Source organism: Trematomus bernacchii, unplaced genomic scaffold, assembly GCF_902827165.1.
Source record: "Trematomus bernacchii unplaced genomic scaffold, fTreBer1.1, whole genome shotgun sequence".
In the NCBI taxonomy this organism is placed as follows: Eukaryota; Metazoa; Chordata; class Actinopteri; order Perciformes; family Nototheniidae; genus Trematomus; species Trematomus bernacchii.
In genome coordinates, this window is record NW_022987593.1 from 19894536 (window position 1) to 19910585 (window position 16050).

The 16050-nt window shown below is 38.9% G+C and overlaps 2 protein-coding genes across 2 annotated transcripts in view; both read left to right on the plus strand.

Annotated features, from left to right (window-relative positions):
* LOC117482071 (B-cell receptor CD22-like) overlaps nucleotides 1-16050 on the plus strand; it is a 1109798-nt gene that overhangs the window by 463297 nt on the left and 630451 nt on the right. The window lies entirely within an intron of this gene.
* The window catches only part of mfng (MFNG O-fucosylpeptide 3-beta-N-acetylglucosaminyltransferase), a 37044-nt gene continuing 27328 nt past the window's right edge, over nucleotides 6335-16050 (plus strand). Inside the window, exon 1 of the mRNA XM_034130092.1 lies at nucleotides 6335-7115. Within this exon, the coding sequence (XP_033985983.1) occupies nucleotides 6735-7115 (381 nt within the window). The 5' untranslated portion in view covers nucleotides 6335-6734. The remainder of the gene's footprint in view (nucleotides 7116-16050) is intronic.

The window sequence follows — 16050 nt, forward strand, 5'->3', positions numbered from 1 at the left end:
GCTGCTTATACAAAAATCTACGGAAGAGGATAAGGGCCATATGTGCATTTCTTTTTAGATCTGAGTCAGAATTCTGAGATGAGAATAAAAAGGGAACAACATTTTCTATGCAAAATCATCTTACAGAAATATATATTAGTTTTTTTCTCAAGTTTAAAGCCTTGGATATCATAAAAAAATGTGTTGTGATTGGAAAAATGTGCTATACTTTAAGACGTAATCCAAAAAATCTGTGTAACCATATATTAAACCAACATAAATATGATATTATATATAATCTAGTTTGATTAGCCTAAATTTACTATTTTTTTGTAACACTTAAGGAAGTCCTACAGTTTCAGCAACAGGGATAAGGGACTATACACATTCATTTTAAACACAAGCTGTATTATATGTTATATAAAGCAAACATGTTTAAGACAGCTGTTTATAGAAAGTGGAGAGCCTCAGTGTGATATGTCACAAGTTGAATGCAGTCTGATTAAATCCAAGAGTCTACACTGCCCTCTGCTGACCATTTAGAAGAAGATAAGAGATGACACCTAAAACAGAAATGACTGTGGACTCCTAATGTAAGTCTTCACCCAAAGAAATCATAACATTGAGAGGATTTTTATCAAGAGGGAAGTGTCTTCGAGCCTAAAATTACTTAAAAAATTACAACATACATCATTGTTAGGAGGATTCTCCATAAATGTAAAGAAGGTCAAATGAAAAGCCATGTTGCATTCTGGGAAGTCGTACGATCACGCCTTTGAAGCAGGACACCCTGGGGTTTTAAAATCAGGATATAAAAAAAAAGTCTCCCGACGAGGAAACACTTAATTGTGAAAGGGCTTTTTGACCACTTTCCAAATAAACGCTATTTCTTTTAAGAAGGCTGAACTTTTCATAATTGTAATCGTTATTTATGAATGTTGTGTGGGTTATATATCATCTGTTGTCTGTGACGTTTATATTAACAAGCAACTTACATACACTTCAATACCTGGAGATGCCTACAGGAGGATATTAAAGTTAAGTATTTTTCGAAAGGGCACATCACATCAAAAAGCAACTGAAGACCTACATTTGGCTTTTGTTTCTACGTGAGATGATGTGTTCTGTTCTCATGTTTGTTCCTTTCAGGACTCCACGTGGTCTGTGTTTTGTTTTTTTGTTAACCTTTAATGTCTGCCTCATGTTGTCATTGTATTCACGTTTCTGTGGTCTTAATTTGTACTTTTGTTCTTTCTTGTGAAGCACAATTCATTTTCTGTGAAAGGTGCTATACTAAATAAACGTATTATCATCAACATGTCGGGCATCGAACCACTGATCCTCTGATTGGCTGACACACATTTACATCTCCCCCCCCCCCTGAGCCACACCACCCCTCCTGTCGCTCTGTGCCGGCTCTTTGAATTGAATTTCAGCCGGAGACTGAAGGTTAAGAGAGGGCTTTCAGCTACTTAAGCTTTGCTCTGACTTAGACATATCACTCACTCTCTCACACACACACACACACACACACACACACACACACACACACACACACACACACACACACACACACACACACACACACACACACACACACACACACACACACACCTGGCTGTGGAGTTAAGGGGTTTCCACTGTGAGGTTTTAGTTTGTCAGTGGGACTCAGGATTAGGGCTCCATGTCACCACAAATGCACTTTTACCCGTCTTGTCTAGTTTTAATGTCATCAAATCAATGCTTATACAGCCGTAAAGACTTAGATAGATTTCCATCCTGTTTACCTTTACTATTTATACAATTTATTTGCCATATTAGACCGTTTTAGGCCTTTTTAACAGATGCAATTAAACATTGTGATATCTCAACATTACCTGGAGGGGAATATGTAAGAGTACATAATGTCAAAATGATTTGGTCCGATCCAGTCTCATGAAACTGCAAGAAACGTATGGAAAGACGCCTTCAAAAATGTTAAGTTAAGGGACAAAGAAACTCAGAATGTCTGTCTCTAAGGGCCGATGCTGATTAGACAAATTCACCTTTACGCTTTCCCCAAACGCCAGCCTTCGTCTAAGCCAAACGTAATATTTCCAGTAAATGAAAATGCATCCGACCAAACAATCTCCTGCTAAATGACATTATTACATTACATTGCATTTAGCTGACGCTTTTATCCAAAGCGACTTACAATAAGTGCATTCGACCAAGAAGATACAAACTTGAAGAAAACAGAATCATATAAGTACATCAGGTTTCATAGAGCCAACACATTTCTCAACTAGCTTTAGATAAGCCAGTCCTTTATTAGTATGTAAGTGCTTTGTTAGCAATTCTTTGTTAGTAATTCTATCGCTCGAAGTGGAGTCGAAAGAGATGAGTTCTCAGTCTGCGCCGGAAGATGTGTAAGCTATCTGCTGTCCTGATTTGTGTGAAATTCTCTAAAAAGTGTCCAGTTCATCTGAGAAAAGGTCTTTAAAACACAGTAAAGCCTCCTGCAGTCCTTGATCTTATGACTTCCTCACTTGGCATGATTTCTCCAATGCCAGTTCTTGAGTGCAGTCCAAGTCTGTGTCTGACTCTGAGCTCAGTGCATCGGACAGACAAAGCCCTGAAAGGGGGTCCGGTCCCTCGACTCCCCCGGCCCTTTGTTCAAAGTGGGGCTGTGATGTACTCAATGTTTTTAGAAAAGAGCCCTTTTCAGCTAGGCCGTAAGGCGACCCTGGGCCTTTCCTGCCAGGGTGTGCCCCGGGCGTCTCTGGTTTACCTGCGGGACCACGATGGGAGGGGTAGAAGTGGAGAGGAATCAGAACACCTTTATTAGTCCCACACAGAGAGGGCAACAGTACACACATCCTTTACTCAAGTAGAAGAACAGATACTCGTGTTTAAAAATACTCTGGTAAAAGTCCTGACTGAACTTCTTTATTCAAGTGAAAGTAAAGAAGCTTTGAAATGTACTTCAGTAAAAAGTACCCATAACTAGCAGCTGTTTTAAAGAGTACCTGACCTCCCTTTATATTAATAGAACAATAATGTCATTGTTAGCTAATGAATGTTTCCATGCTGAACAACGGCAACATGACAACGTTTTCATTGGTCCCTCTTCTTTAGAGAAGACCAGGAAATGATGGATACACGGATCGTGTTCAAATCAATAGGCACGCAATGACTCTAAATAATAATGATCACGCCACCAAACACACATTCAAACTAAAGGAACCAGCCTGTTTGGGAAATGTGAGAAGTAGAAAGTACAGGTATTTGGGTTCAACATGTAAGAAGTAGAAAGTACAGGTATTTGTGTTCAACATGTAAGAAGTAGAAAGTACAGGTATTTGTGTTCAACATGTAAGAAGTAGAAAGTACAGGTATTTGGGTTCAACATGTATGAAGTAGAAAGTACAGGTATTTGTGTTCAACATGTAAGAAGTAGAAAGTACAGGTATTTGTGTTCAACATGTAAGAAGTAGAAAGTACAGGTATTTGTGTTCAACATGTAAGAAGTAGAAAGTACAGGTATTTGTGTTCAAAATGTAAGAAGTAGAAAGTACAGGTATTTGGGTTCAACATGTAAGAAGTAGAAAGTACAGGTATTTGGGTTCAACATGTAAGAAGTAGAAAGTACAGGTATTTGTGTTCAACATGTAAGAAGTAGAAAGTACAGGTATTTGTGTTCAACATGTAAGAAGTAGAAAGTACAGGTATTTGTGTTCAACATGTAAGAAGTAGAAAGTACAGGTATTTGTGTTCAAAATGTAAGAAGTAGAAAGTACAGGTATTTGTGTTCAACATGTAAGAAGTAGAAAGTACAGGTATTTGGGTTCAACATGTAAGAAGTAGAAAGTACAGGTATTTGGGTTCAAAATGTAAGAAGTAGAAAGTACAGGTATTTGGGTTCAACATGTAAGAAGTAGAAAGTACAGGTATTTGTGTTCAAAATGTAAGAAGTAGAAAGTACAGGTATTTGAGTTCAACATGTAAGAAGTAGAAAGTACAGGTATTTGTGTTCAACATGTAAGAAGTAGAAAGTACAGGTATTTGGGTTCAACATGTAAGAAGTAGAAAGTACAGGTATTTGTGTTCAAAATGTAAGAAGTAGAAAGTACAGGTATTTGGGTTCAAAATGTAAGAAGTAGAAAGTACAGGTATTTGGGTTCAACATGTAAGAAGTAGAAAGTACAGGTATTTGGGTTCAACATGTAAGAAGTAGAAAGTACAGGTATTTGGGTTCAACATGTAAGAAGTAGAAAGTACAGGTATTTGGGTTCAACATGTAAGAAGTAGAAAGTACAGGTATTTGGGTTCAACATGTAAGAAGTAGAAAGTACAGGTATTTGGGTTCAACATGTAAGAAGTAGAAAGTACAGGTATTTGGGTTCAACATGTAAGAAGTAGAAAGTACAGGTATTTGTGTTCAACATGTAAGAAGTAGAAAGTACAGGTATTTGGGTTCAACATGTAAGAAGTAGAAACTACAGGTATTTGGGTTCAACATGTAAGAAGTAGAAAGTACAGGTATTTGTGTTCAAAATGTAAGAAGTCAAAGTAAAAAGTTGTCAGAAAAATAAGTAGTCGAGTAAAAATGTACTTAAATACAGTAACGAAGTATTTGTACTCCATACTTCCCACCTCTGGGTAGAAGTGGAGAAGTTGGGAAGAGGAAAGCAGCTGGTCAGTACAGGAGAGAGAGAGAGAGACCTAGAGAAAGGAGGGGAGGGATGGAGGGATGGATGTAAGGCGAGAACGCTGAGAAAGGACAAATAAACAAAGGTGGCGATGAGGGTCTGAGGTGAATTAATTGTATCGAGCTCTTTCTCCCTTTGGTGACGGTCTCCAGAGACAGAGAACCGCAGACAATGGAAACAGTATTGGACTTCTACAGAACTTAGAGAGACCCACAGATCTCTTGGAGGCAATCAGTGCAATTCACAAGTCCTCCCTACAAGTGTAGATTAGTGCAGTAAGCCAGAATGCAGTCAAAAAAGATAGATTTTGAATTATCAGCAGAGGTGGGAAGTAGTGGAGTACAAATACTTTGTTACTGTACTTAAGTACATGTTTCTGGTATCAGTACTTTACTCCACTACTTATTTTTCTGACGACTTTTTACTTTGACTTCTTACATGTTGAACCCAAATACCTGTACTTTCTACTTCTTACATGTTGAACACAAATACCTGTACTTTCTACTTCTTACATGTTGAACCCAAATACCTGTACTTTCTACTTCTTACATGTTGAACACAAATACCTGTACTTTCTACTTCTTACATGTTGAACCCAAATACCTGTGCTTTCTACTTCTTACATGTTGAACCCAAATACCTGTACTTTCTACTTCTTACATGTTGAACCCAAATACCTGTACTTTCTACTTCTCACATTTTGAACCCAAATACCTGAACTTTCTACTTCTCTCATTTCCCAAACAGGCTGGTTCCTTTAGTTTGAATGTGTGTTTGGTGGCGTGATCATTATTATTTAGAGTCATTGCGTGCCTATTGATTTGAACACGATCCGTGTATCCATCATTTCCTGGTCTTCTCTAAAGAAGAGGGACCAATGAAAACGTTGTCATGTTGCCGTTGTTCAGCATGGAAACATTCATTAGCTAACAATGACATTATTGTTCTATTAATATAAAGGGAGGTCAGGTACTCTTTAAAACAGCTGCTAGTTATGGGTACTTTTTACTGAAGTACATTTCAAAGCCCTCTTTACTTTTACTTGAGTAAAGAAGTTTAGTCAGTACTTCTACTTTCACCAGAGTATTTTTAAACACAAGTATCTGTACTTCTACTTGAGTAAAGGATGTGTGTACTTTTGCCATCTCTGATTATCAGCCAAATAAAAATGTACTGCGATAAAACCCCATGTTTGCGATTTCAAAGTTCACATAGTTTCACAGTGTTTTTGGATCCATCTGTTCAGAGAGCTGTGACAGTAACTGTGAGAGCAGAAGAGGAAGGAAAGGGCGGAGTTTTCTGTGGTTTGCTGTTTCTGTCTGAGTAAAGTGAAACACATGACACCAGGCTCAATAAAGGGTGATAATAGGTCGTCTGGTGCATGGCTGATTGATTCTGACTTGACTTGGGACTCGTTTTTGGACTGTACTTGGGACTTGGCTTTCAACTTTATTTGGGACTTGACTTCAGGACGTGACGTGGGACTCGACGTGGGACTTGACTTGCAAGTGATTACATTATATGGAAAGTCTTCAAGGGTTCATGACAGCATTTTAGTAGTAGAGTCAGAAAAACACATTCTTCTACAAATTAACTATTTATTTTTAATTTAAAATGCAATTTTGATGTAATACTCTCAAGCCCATATTAAAACCGGAAGTAGAAAAGTATGATCACTGTTGTGGTTTATTTTGAAATCCAAATAAGGAAGTCCCACTATTGAGATTCTGTGACACTGTGACAATGTGGGCAGAGCTGAAACTGTGACAGGTCAAACAGATGCGAGTGACTTCAGACAATTAGAGGAAACAACTCGTGTCATGTAGCCTCTTTAAAACCGGCTATTTTTGTTAGAATGACTAGGATTATTACACATTTTTGACAACATTCAACAGTAAATTAGCAGTTGATTAATGAGGAAGACTATTGATAAAAGTTATAAAGAAGGAAGACGGCGAGGTGATGGAGGAACCGCTACAACACCAAACCAAACATGAGGATTTTATATGAGAGGACCATCAAAATGTTTTCATGATTTACGGAATATAAAATCATATTTCTACCATGCAGAAGAAAAGATGGATACGTCGGAAGTTGCCAATCTTTATTTGCACCTTCTTCATCATCCTCTATGTGGATTTCCAATTACGCAGCAGCAGCCTCCCCAAACTCAGCGTGGCTCACTCTCTGGTTCCCGGTCCCCTCCAGCGGTCCATCCAGGAGGCTCCTTCCCCGGCCAGAGACGCACAGATCCCGGGTGGAAACAGCAGCAGCAGCGACAGCAGGGAGGAGGACGGAGGACACTCAGACCCTGAAAGCACACATGTCACTCTACCGGAATTAAAGCTGGAGGACATCTTCATCGCGGTGAAAACCACCGGGAGGTTCCACGAGACGCGGCTCGCGCTCCTGTTGGAGACGTGGATCTCCATAACCAAAGCGCATGTGAGTGTGTGTGTGTGTGTGTGTGTGTGTGTGTGTGTGTGTGTGTGTGTGTGTGTGTGTGTGTGTGTGTTTCAAGTTTCAAGTTTCAAGGCTTTTATTGTCATGTGTGCACAGTGTAATTATGACAATGAAATGCTTGGGTCACAGGCTCACCAACAAACACAACAAAACAGATACAATAGTTCAGGTAACTAAAATAAAATAGAATATAATAGAAACAGTGCAGAATAGTCTATATACAGTAATTGGAATATTGATATATATGAGTTGCATATGTTATGGTTGTTCTTTCAAAAGTTCAAGTGTTTAACAATCTTATGGCCTGTCGGATGAAACTGTCCCTTGGTCTGGTGGTTTTAGACCTGATAGGCTACTGTGTGTGTGTGTGTGTGTGTGTATGTATGTGTGTGTGTGTGTGTGTGTGTGTGTGTGTGTGTGTGTGTGTGTGTGTGTGTGTGTGTGTGTGTGTGTGTGTGTGTGTGTGTGCTGCTCTGAAAAAGGTTTTACATTTTAGACACCTTGTTGCTGCTGTCAGCCAAAACCACTTGTCCATATGTCCTAATCGAAGCAACATTGATCTGTGTATATTGACTTATGTCTAGATTTACGAGAAGAGACTGTTTGTTTAGCTATATTTCAATAGATGAAATATAATACACTATATTCGAGCCATAATTTGCTGTAGGCCATATGATGAAATTAAACTCACTTCCTTCCTGTTTTGAAGTTGCATGATGGCTGTTAACAGAAAAGTTCACTTCCGGAGTGGTTTGGTCGGTGAATGTCAAGAATTAGTCGACTAATCGATGATTTGAAACAATGATTGAAAAACCTTGCAATTCAGTTTTCAAATCAGTTTTTCCAATTTTAAATCGTATTGGACTAAATTCTTATTTTCTTTACTTGAATTTCTTTTTTCGACTGTGACATCTCTTTGGGCTTCAAACGAATCAAACGATAACGAAAATAAGTTTCGGTGTTACATGCCACTTCAAAGAGTGTCAAAACCATACACTATTTGAATTCAAACATGCACAAAGCCATATTTCAACAGGTTTTCTTACTTCACCTACAATATCAAGGAATGTAGATAATATTTAATGTGCAAAAATAAAATTGCCATCACTTTTGAAGGGTTAAGTTTGTCTTAAAGACTCCATTCAAGGTCATTTTGAAGATAACAATTGACAAAAGTGAGCTTATGATGCTCTGTAAGGAAGTCTTTGAGATATCTGTTGCGTTGCCATCACTCCAGGTTCAAATGTTTCTTTACAGATCATCGCAACATTTTGAAATACAGGAGATGTGGTTTTATTAAGTGCAGAATTTCAGGCCAATTGTTCTCCTCATCTTCTCTTTCAGTTTAGTTACACACACACTGGCTTGCTGGTGTTACATTGTTAAGTAACACTCAGTCATACACAATCAAATGATGTATGTGAAAGGTTATTTTCAATGAGGAGTAGAAGAAAAATAGAAGGCACACAATCTTAAGTTAACATAGCCGACATTTTATTAAACATTAAACAACACTTTCAACAAACCCACATTTTACTTGACCTCTCAGGGAAGCTTTGCCAACTCGAGTGGCTTGTTAAAACAAAAAACACACACTACTTTTCCAAGAAGGGTATCTTGAAGTTAATCTCTGATCTGCAGAGGCTTGATTATTCCAACCTGCCTGGTGAACTCAGAGCTGAGTTAAACTTTAGGAACAAGACACGAGGGGAACTCTAATATCTTGGGGTTGTTTCAGAAATAATCAATATGTTATAGGGTTGAAAGTACTGATACACAACAGGACGTACTCAGTAAAGAACAGAGAGCAATGTATTTAATAAATAAACTGGTACATCACATGCACAATGAATGACCACTTTGCAACAAACACGTCTTTCAAATGAATACATGACCTTAAATTGCATGTTGGGTGAATGAAACTTATTTGAAATGTGAGAACATTGATCTTTAGAGGAAGGGTTAATCGCTTAGCTTCTCGTTCTCTTTTTCAAATAGGGGTTGATTTGAAATAAGAGTTATGATTTTAACAGTGAAAGAGGAAGATACACACACACACACACACACACACACACACACACACACACACACACACACACACACACACACACACACACACACACACACACACACACACACACACACACACACACACACACACACACACACACACACACACACACACACACACACTCAGGAAGCCGTGCAGGCAGGTTGTCTGGACTGAAGGGAAGCAGCCGCTGTGTAGAGAATCTGTTAACAATACTGGAACGGAAGCTAGTCACAGAACAGGAAATGGAGGCAGATTGCAGAACAGAAAGGACCTCATCTTACCTTCAACCACACATACACACATATGTCTTCACACTCACCCACAAACACACACACACATCACAAGTCTTTGTCGACTGGAACAGGGTGAAATGTGTCTTCTAACCGGCTCCACAGCTGCCTTTAGCTTATCTGCCGAGAGCCGGAAACAGGAGTGTTGCGACATCCATCTTCCTCTAACAACCATGTATTTGGTTCTCAACATGATCTAGGGCGCCTGTCCAGTTCTCAGTCCTCGTATAATGTATATTAAAGCGTTAATAATTATGTTTACCATGTAGAATATTTGGATGATGGGATTGTAATACATTTGACAGTTTAGTCAGGCACTCGTAAAATGCACAAATTGGAAAATTGCCTTAGTGGTGGTGATAAAGTGGATCAACAAAGATGACAGTTCATCGTCTGGAAACCATGAATGTCCATACCAAATCGTGTGCCAATCCATCTTGCTGGTGTTGAGATATTTCACAGAATAAGTGAACACTTTGGCATAGGGTTGCTAGAGGAAACGTTAAAGAATCCATCCATATCTGTTTAGATATCCATTTAAAAGACAGACCATGTCAACCTGCTGGTGGCGCTACAGAAAGAGATCACCAAGGTCATGAGGGTTCATCATCTGGGAACCATGAATGTCTTTGCATGCCAATCGATCCTGTAGATATTGAGATTTTCCAAAGGCTATATAGGTGAACGCTTTGGCATGGGAATGCTAAGGATTCATCCTTTAGGGCAGTGACCATCAACATCCGGCCCGCCAGACATTCTCATCCGGCCCGCACGGCAGGAGTGACTGTGGCGTTGGCGGACTGGTTTGTGCGTTCGCCCCCCACTCATTTTTTTTTAATACAACGTCTCGTGAGTAATGTGCAGTACCGGAGTCCAACAAAGAGGCAGCAGCTGCGGGACAGTAGACTGCGTACTGCGTAGCCTTCCCTCTGCAGTACCTGAGCGTGCTCCACTAACACCCCCGCCCCGGTCAACAACTTCAAAATTCTGAGCTATATATAAAAATCTCTGGCCCGCGAAAGTGTCTATTGGACACATTTTGGCCCTTGGACAAATGTAGTTGGTGATCCCTGCTTTAGCACCATGAATGTCTGTTCCAATAATTTGGCATCCATATTTGCCAAGATATTTTATTAGAATTAGACAATGTAAACCTGCTGCTAGTACCAGAAAAGAACGTGTATCACCAAAGTCATGATTGTTCATCATCTGGAAACCATGAATGGCCACATTTTGTGCCAATCCATCTTGCAGATGTTAGATATTTCAAATAAGTCAGAAGTTGAGGTTGTTGGAACAAAATAAGTGATACTTCATCCTCTGGGCACCATGAATATCTGTGCCAAAAGTCATGGCAATCTATAACATATTTGCCAAGATATATTTGATTAAAAGCCAAAAATGTCAAACTGCTGATGGCGCCAGAGGTAAAAGTCAGGGAATCACCAAAGCCACGAGGGTTAATCGTCTGGGCACCATGAATATCCGTGCACAATCTTATAGCAATATAGTGAAGACATTTAATTCTGGAAGAAAGTGAAAGACTGACCCCATAATATATATATTTTTTTAAATGTCTAGTTCAGTATCAGCTGCATCGAAGAACAACATGATATTGTCTTGATGTCTCCAGTCGACCACATCCACATCTTGCACATTTAATACGTCATGCACATGTTAGAAACCTGGCAAAGGAATGGAAAGATCGCCAACTAATCAACACAATGCATCTCAATCATTCATCCGTGAACAAACAAAAACGTATATCCGGCATGTTGTGGTTTTAGAGGAAGTTACTATTTTGTCTTTTTATGCTAAGCAAGGCTAATTGTCTTTGGCTCCAGCTCCACATTACATTGCATTTAGCTGACGCCTTTATCCAAAGCGACTTACAATTACAGGGACATTCTCCCTGGAGTAACTGAGGGCTCAGTGCCTTACTCAAGGGCACACTAGTGGTGGTGTTCCAGGTGGGATTTGAACTCACAACCTTCCAATCTTCAGCCCACCTCTCTATCCATTAGACCACCACTACCCCATTAAACATATAGAAACAGAGCGGTAACGATATATCAGTTATATATTGGAGCACAAGTGAGTGGGCATATCTCCCATTCAGACACTCCAATATATTATATGTTGTACAAAATGAACAGACATTAAACCTGTGCAAATAAAATCTTGTGACTCTTGGGTTATTGGCTTTAATCCACAAGCAACCCGATAAATCTACATGAAATAATAAAATGATTTTCCTCTCTTTGCTCAATTACTTTCATCCAAGTTTGCTGAGGCATCTCAAAAAAAGGGCCTCAGTAGAAAGATGTGATGCCAGATAATAAAGCCAGATTCTCATCACATCGCCAAAGCATCTCTGAAGTATTGATCAAAAACCTTATCGAGATATACGGCAGTCATTCTGTGCCATGAGGCTGTACAAATCTAACTTAATGGCCCTTTAACAGCGACAAAACCGGCTGAGATTTATGCAGTTCTGCCTGACCTCAGGAAAATGTGCTCTGGAACTCTGTTCACGAGACGCGCCATGCTGACAGTCGGACATTTTTGTTCCTCGTCCTTGGATGACTGATTTCAGTTTAGGTAGTTTAGTTTGAGTTATGCCCAGAGAGGAAGCTGTGATGGTTTCCCTTTCTCAGGGTTTTAGGCAAGGCAAGTTTATTTATACAGCACTTTTCAACACAAGGCAATTCAAAGTGCTTTACAAAAATGAAAGACATTAGAAAACACATTAGAAACTTTAAAAAGCGAAGATAATAAAACATGAATAACACAGGTACATGAATAAAGGTTACAGTGCAGTGCAGATATGAATATATTGTTAGTGCAATTTATGGCTCACCAACCTTAAATGTTAACACATTAAAACACAAACACAAATATGGTTGAGATTAATTATTATTCAGTTAATAATAATAATACATTTAATTTATATAGCGCTTCTCATCTGCCAAGACAAATCTCAAAGCGCTTCACAACAAAGGACACTGATACAATTTGAGAGATTTATTAATAATAATAAAAAATAAATAAATACAAATAAAAGTCGGAGATAGCGATACAAATGGCAGTACTCCAGGTGTACCATGCTCAAAGTTTATTGGAAGGCCTGCAACAACAATAATAATATTGGAGTACAACATCACCTTCTGCCACAGCAGCCAATCGTGGAAATGCCCCCAACAAAGTAGAAGTTTCACACAGCCTATATAGCAGCTGTAATGACCACACACTCATTTCCCCTAATCATGTTTAACTAGCACACGAACATCACGTTTTCCAAATGGACGCACCAACATCAGAGCAACATGTACGTTCCAGATGTCGAAAGGTCATTATCTCATGACGTCTTTAGGAGTCTTGCAAGATATGAATTATCCAAGTAACAAACTATATATACGTTTGCACATGAACACATATAATTTTCCTTACATTAACTAATACACCAGCATCCTTATCGTTTCTTAGCTAATGCATGCTGGATATTGTTAATGGTAGTAAAACCTGAGAGCAGGATTAGCTGAAAAGAGTCCAAGGAAGCTTATAAAAGTTAACAGCATTTAATTAAACAAAATAGTGCGATGATATACAAATGAGATTTGCGAGTGGAGGCGCTCTCCCCATTCAGCTGTTGCCTGTCGCGTGTGCGTTGGGTCAGCGCAGGTTGAAGAAGAGATCGATTCTCCCTGTCCATCACGGGTTATCAACTGTAGTCTTCTCCTATTGGCCGGCGTCGACGGGGGCGGGTCCAAGGCAATTCCTGTCGTTTTTTCTGGTGTTAAATGACAGCATTCTAATGTCTGTGGTTATTTAAACATTCCCTAATAACAATATTTCAGCGTCAATAAATGAGTGTTAAAAACAGTGTTTAGTGTACAACAGCACATGTCATTTCACCTTCAATTCACGGTTTCAAAACGTAGCATTCGCCACATGCTAATGCTAACCGGAAATGACGAGATTTACTAGCGGAAACCGGAAGTCATGTGTGAACATTCGGTCTTTTGAATAAAACAGATTTAAATTAAATACATTGTATTTAATTTAAATTACGCCATTTCAACATTGATTTTAATTTCTTACAATATGAACCACTAACTAACAAGACTTTAACTGTATTATATCTGAGGAAGACCTCCCTTGGACTTCCTCTGACCTTGGCCAATTTACTTAACATGGGTACATCTTGTAATAATTGCTGAAGAGACGATAAGCCTCTCTAAATCTGGAAACTGTAATTCAATAACATACAGTCATATTGAGAAGGTCCCAGCCTGGCATAACAATATCAATTAAAAGCAGCGGCAAAAAGAAAAGTCTTCATCCTGGATTTAAAAGTAGTCAGAGTTGCAGCGGACCTGCAGGTTTCTGGGAGTTCGTTCCAGATATTTGACAATACCCCTAACCAAATTCTCACATTCCTCTACCCCTAGTCTTCCTGAAATTGTAGTTCCTTTGACACTTTTCTAACCTTTTTATATTCCTTTCATCCTTCTCTTTCAATCATTTTGAATCCCCAGACAACACATTTACTGTTACCCGAACCCATCTTTGACCTTCAAACCACTTTTCTTTTCAATTCCCAGAATTGGGATATTTAAACGATGGATAAATGTCTGTATTTTTTATTGTAGGTGTATTTTGTTGGAGATAGTGGAGGGGAAGTTTCACACAGGTATTTATACTCCTCCTCTTGGGATGGACAAAGGTAAAAAGAAAGCGTATTATGTATTGATGGATGAACTTTAGTCGGTACATTAAAAGTGTGCTTGAATAGACGATGCAGGCTTTCTTTTATAGTGAAGTAAAGAGAATATTAAGGAGATTAGCCAAACTCTACGAGGCAGTATAGTTGTTTAAGCACACAAACTGCTTTTCACATTTTCATTCTGTTGGTTTAATTTGCTTTGAGTCATTTGTAAAGTTGTGTCATCATTTTCAATTACAACTGAGCAATCCCTCCTTTCACGGATGAACGTCATGAAATGTGGTTGAAATCCCTGGAATAACAGAAAGAGGATTGTGACTTCTTTATCGGACGGCAGCTCCCATTAACTTTGCTTCATTTTGTTTCATGTTTCATGTTCTCTAAATTACTGGAGCATGTAGGGCATATGACCATAGATGTATAAAGATAACTTGATACAGTGTTAAAGTCGTTCATACCTTAAATCGCTCCAAATCATGAGTCATACAAATAAACGTGGATCAACCGTAAAAATAATAATAATTCCGCTATTAGCAGTTTTACTATGTTCAGACCTAATGATTTAAATAGGGGCTATTCAAGTGTTTGTTCTGGGAAGTTGTGTAAGTAACTATGAAAACTCCGTTATTGACACACATATTAAGATGGATTATCAGTAATCATTTCAGACACATTGGATTAATTTATGGATTAACCTTCAGCAGTGTTTTTATCGTTTTAATGCCATTAAACACAACTTTTTGACCAGAACAACAGCATAGGTAAAACAATGTCCCGTTTTTGCTCCGTAAAGCTCCGTGTTGTGATGTCTGTGTTGGTTTCCCCTGTCGCGAGTTCTGATCGCTCAGTGATGATACTTATACCCCTAGAATCCGTGGAATCTCAGCTTGCTAATCGATATCTGGTTTGTGCAGATCCGATATGTAATAAGGGTATTTATACCTAGAGTTCTGTGCTAAGTGTGTTAGCATTTTTTCGCTCAGGGTTCATTTAGACGCTTCTTGTGAGTAAAAATGGTTCGTATCGTCAGTTAGCTGAGTTTCTTCCTGTTAAGTGGGTATGACACATTCATAGGTTTTTAAATGTTGGTTGAACAGGTTAAAAAAAAACACTTTGATTTATTAGACAATTCGCTCACTACTTTCTCACTGCGAAACACCCAAAAAAATCACACGTGACAAAAGTGTCATGTTTTTGTATATATAAGTTACAGACTTCTCTTTCCCACCGTAAGTCTATCTGAAACAGTATTTTTGAGCCTATCGGCATCACGCGACTTAAACAGCAGTAATTCCATAATTGGCTTTAAAGCCCAGCACTCTTCCTTTCACTGATCAACATTGGCCAAGGACGCTTGGGGATTGTATAGTTTGTATTGCTGACCTAAAGATGATCACTGTGAAAAGCATTTTCCAAACACACTGTCAGGTCAGCTGGATCAAACACCAGGTTGGGGTCTAAGCTAACCCAGCTAGCACCTGAGGCTATTCCACTTCAGAGCCTGCATCTGGAGGATGAAGGAAAATATAACAGGGATGAAAAAGCCTGAGGCTAAACCAGCAAGAGATAAGAAACTGCTGCTCTCACATCTTTACACACTCCTGACATCCCAGATAAAGCTGTTGCACAGGACAGAGAGGATTAGATGGACTTTACTAAAGTGTGGTTGTGACTCTCCAATGTCTGGAAAGACCACGTTGAGCATATCTGTAAAAGGACAACAACACAAAATGTATTTCTCTGCTGGTTTAGATCATTTAGGGCAAGTCGACCAATTCTTCTTCGTTTTTTTACATATGTGATTTTGAGTCGTTCACAGTATTGTTATACTACATGGTTAAAGATTGT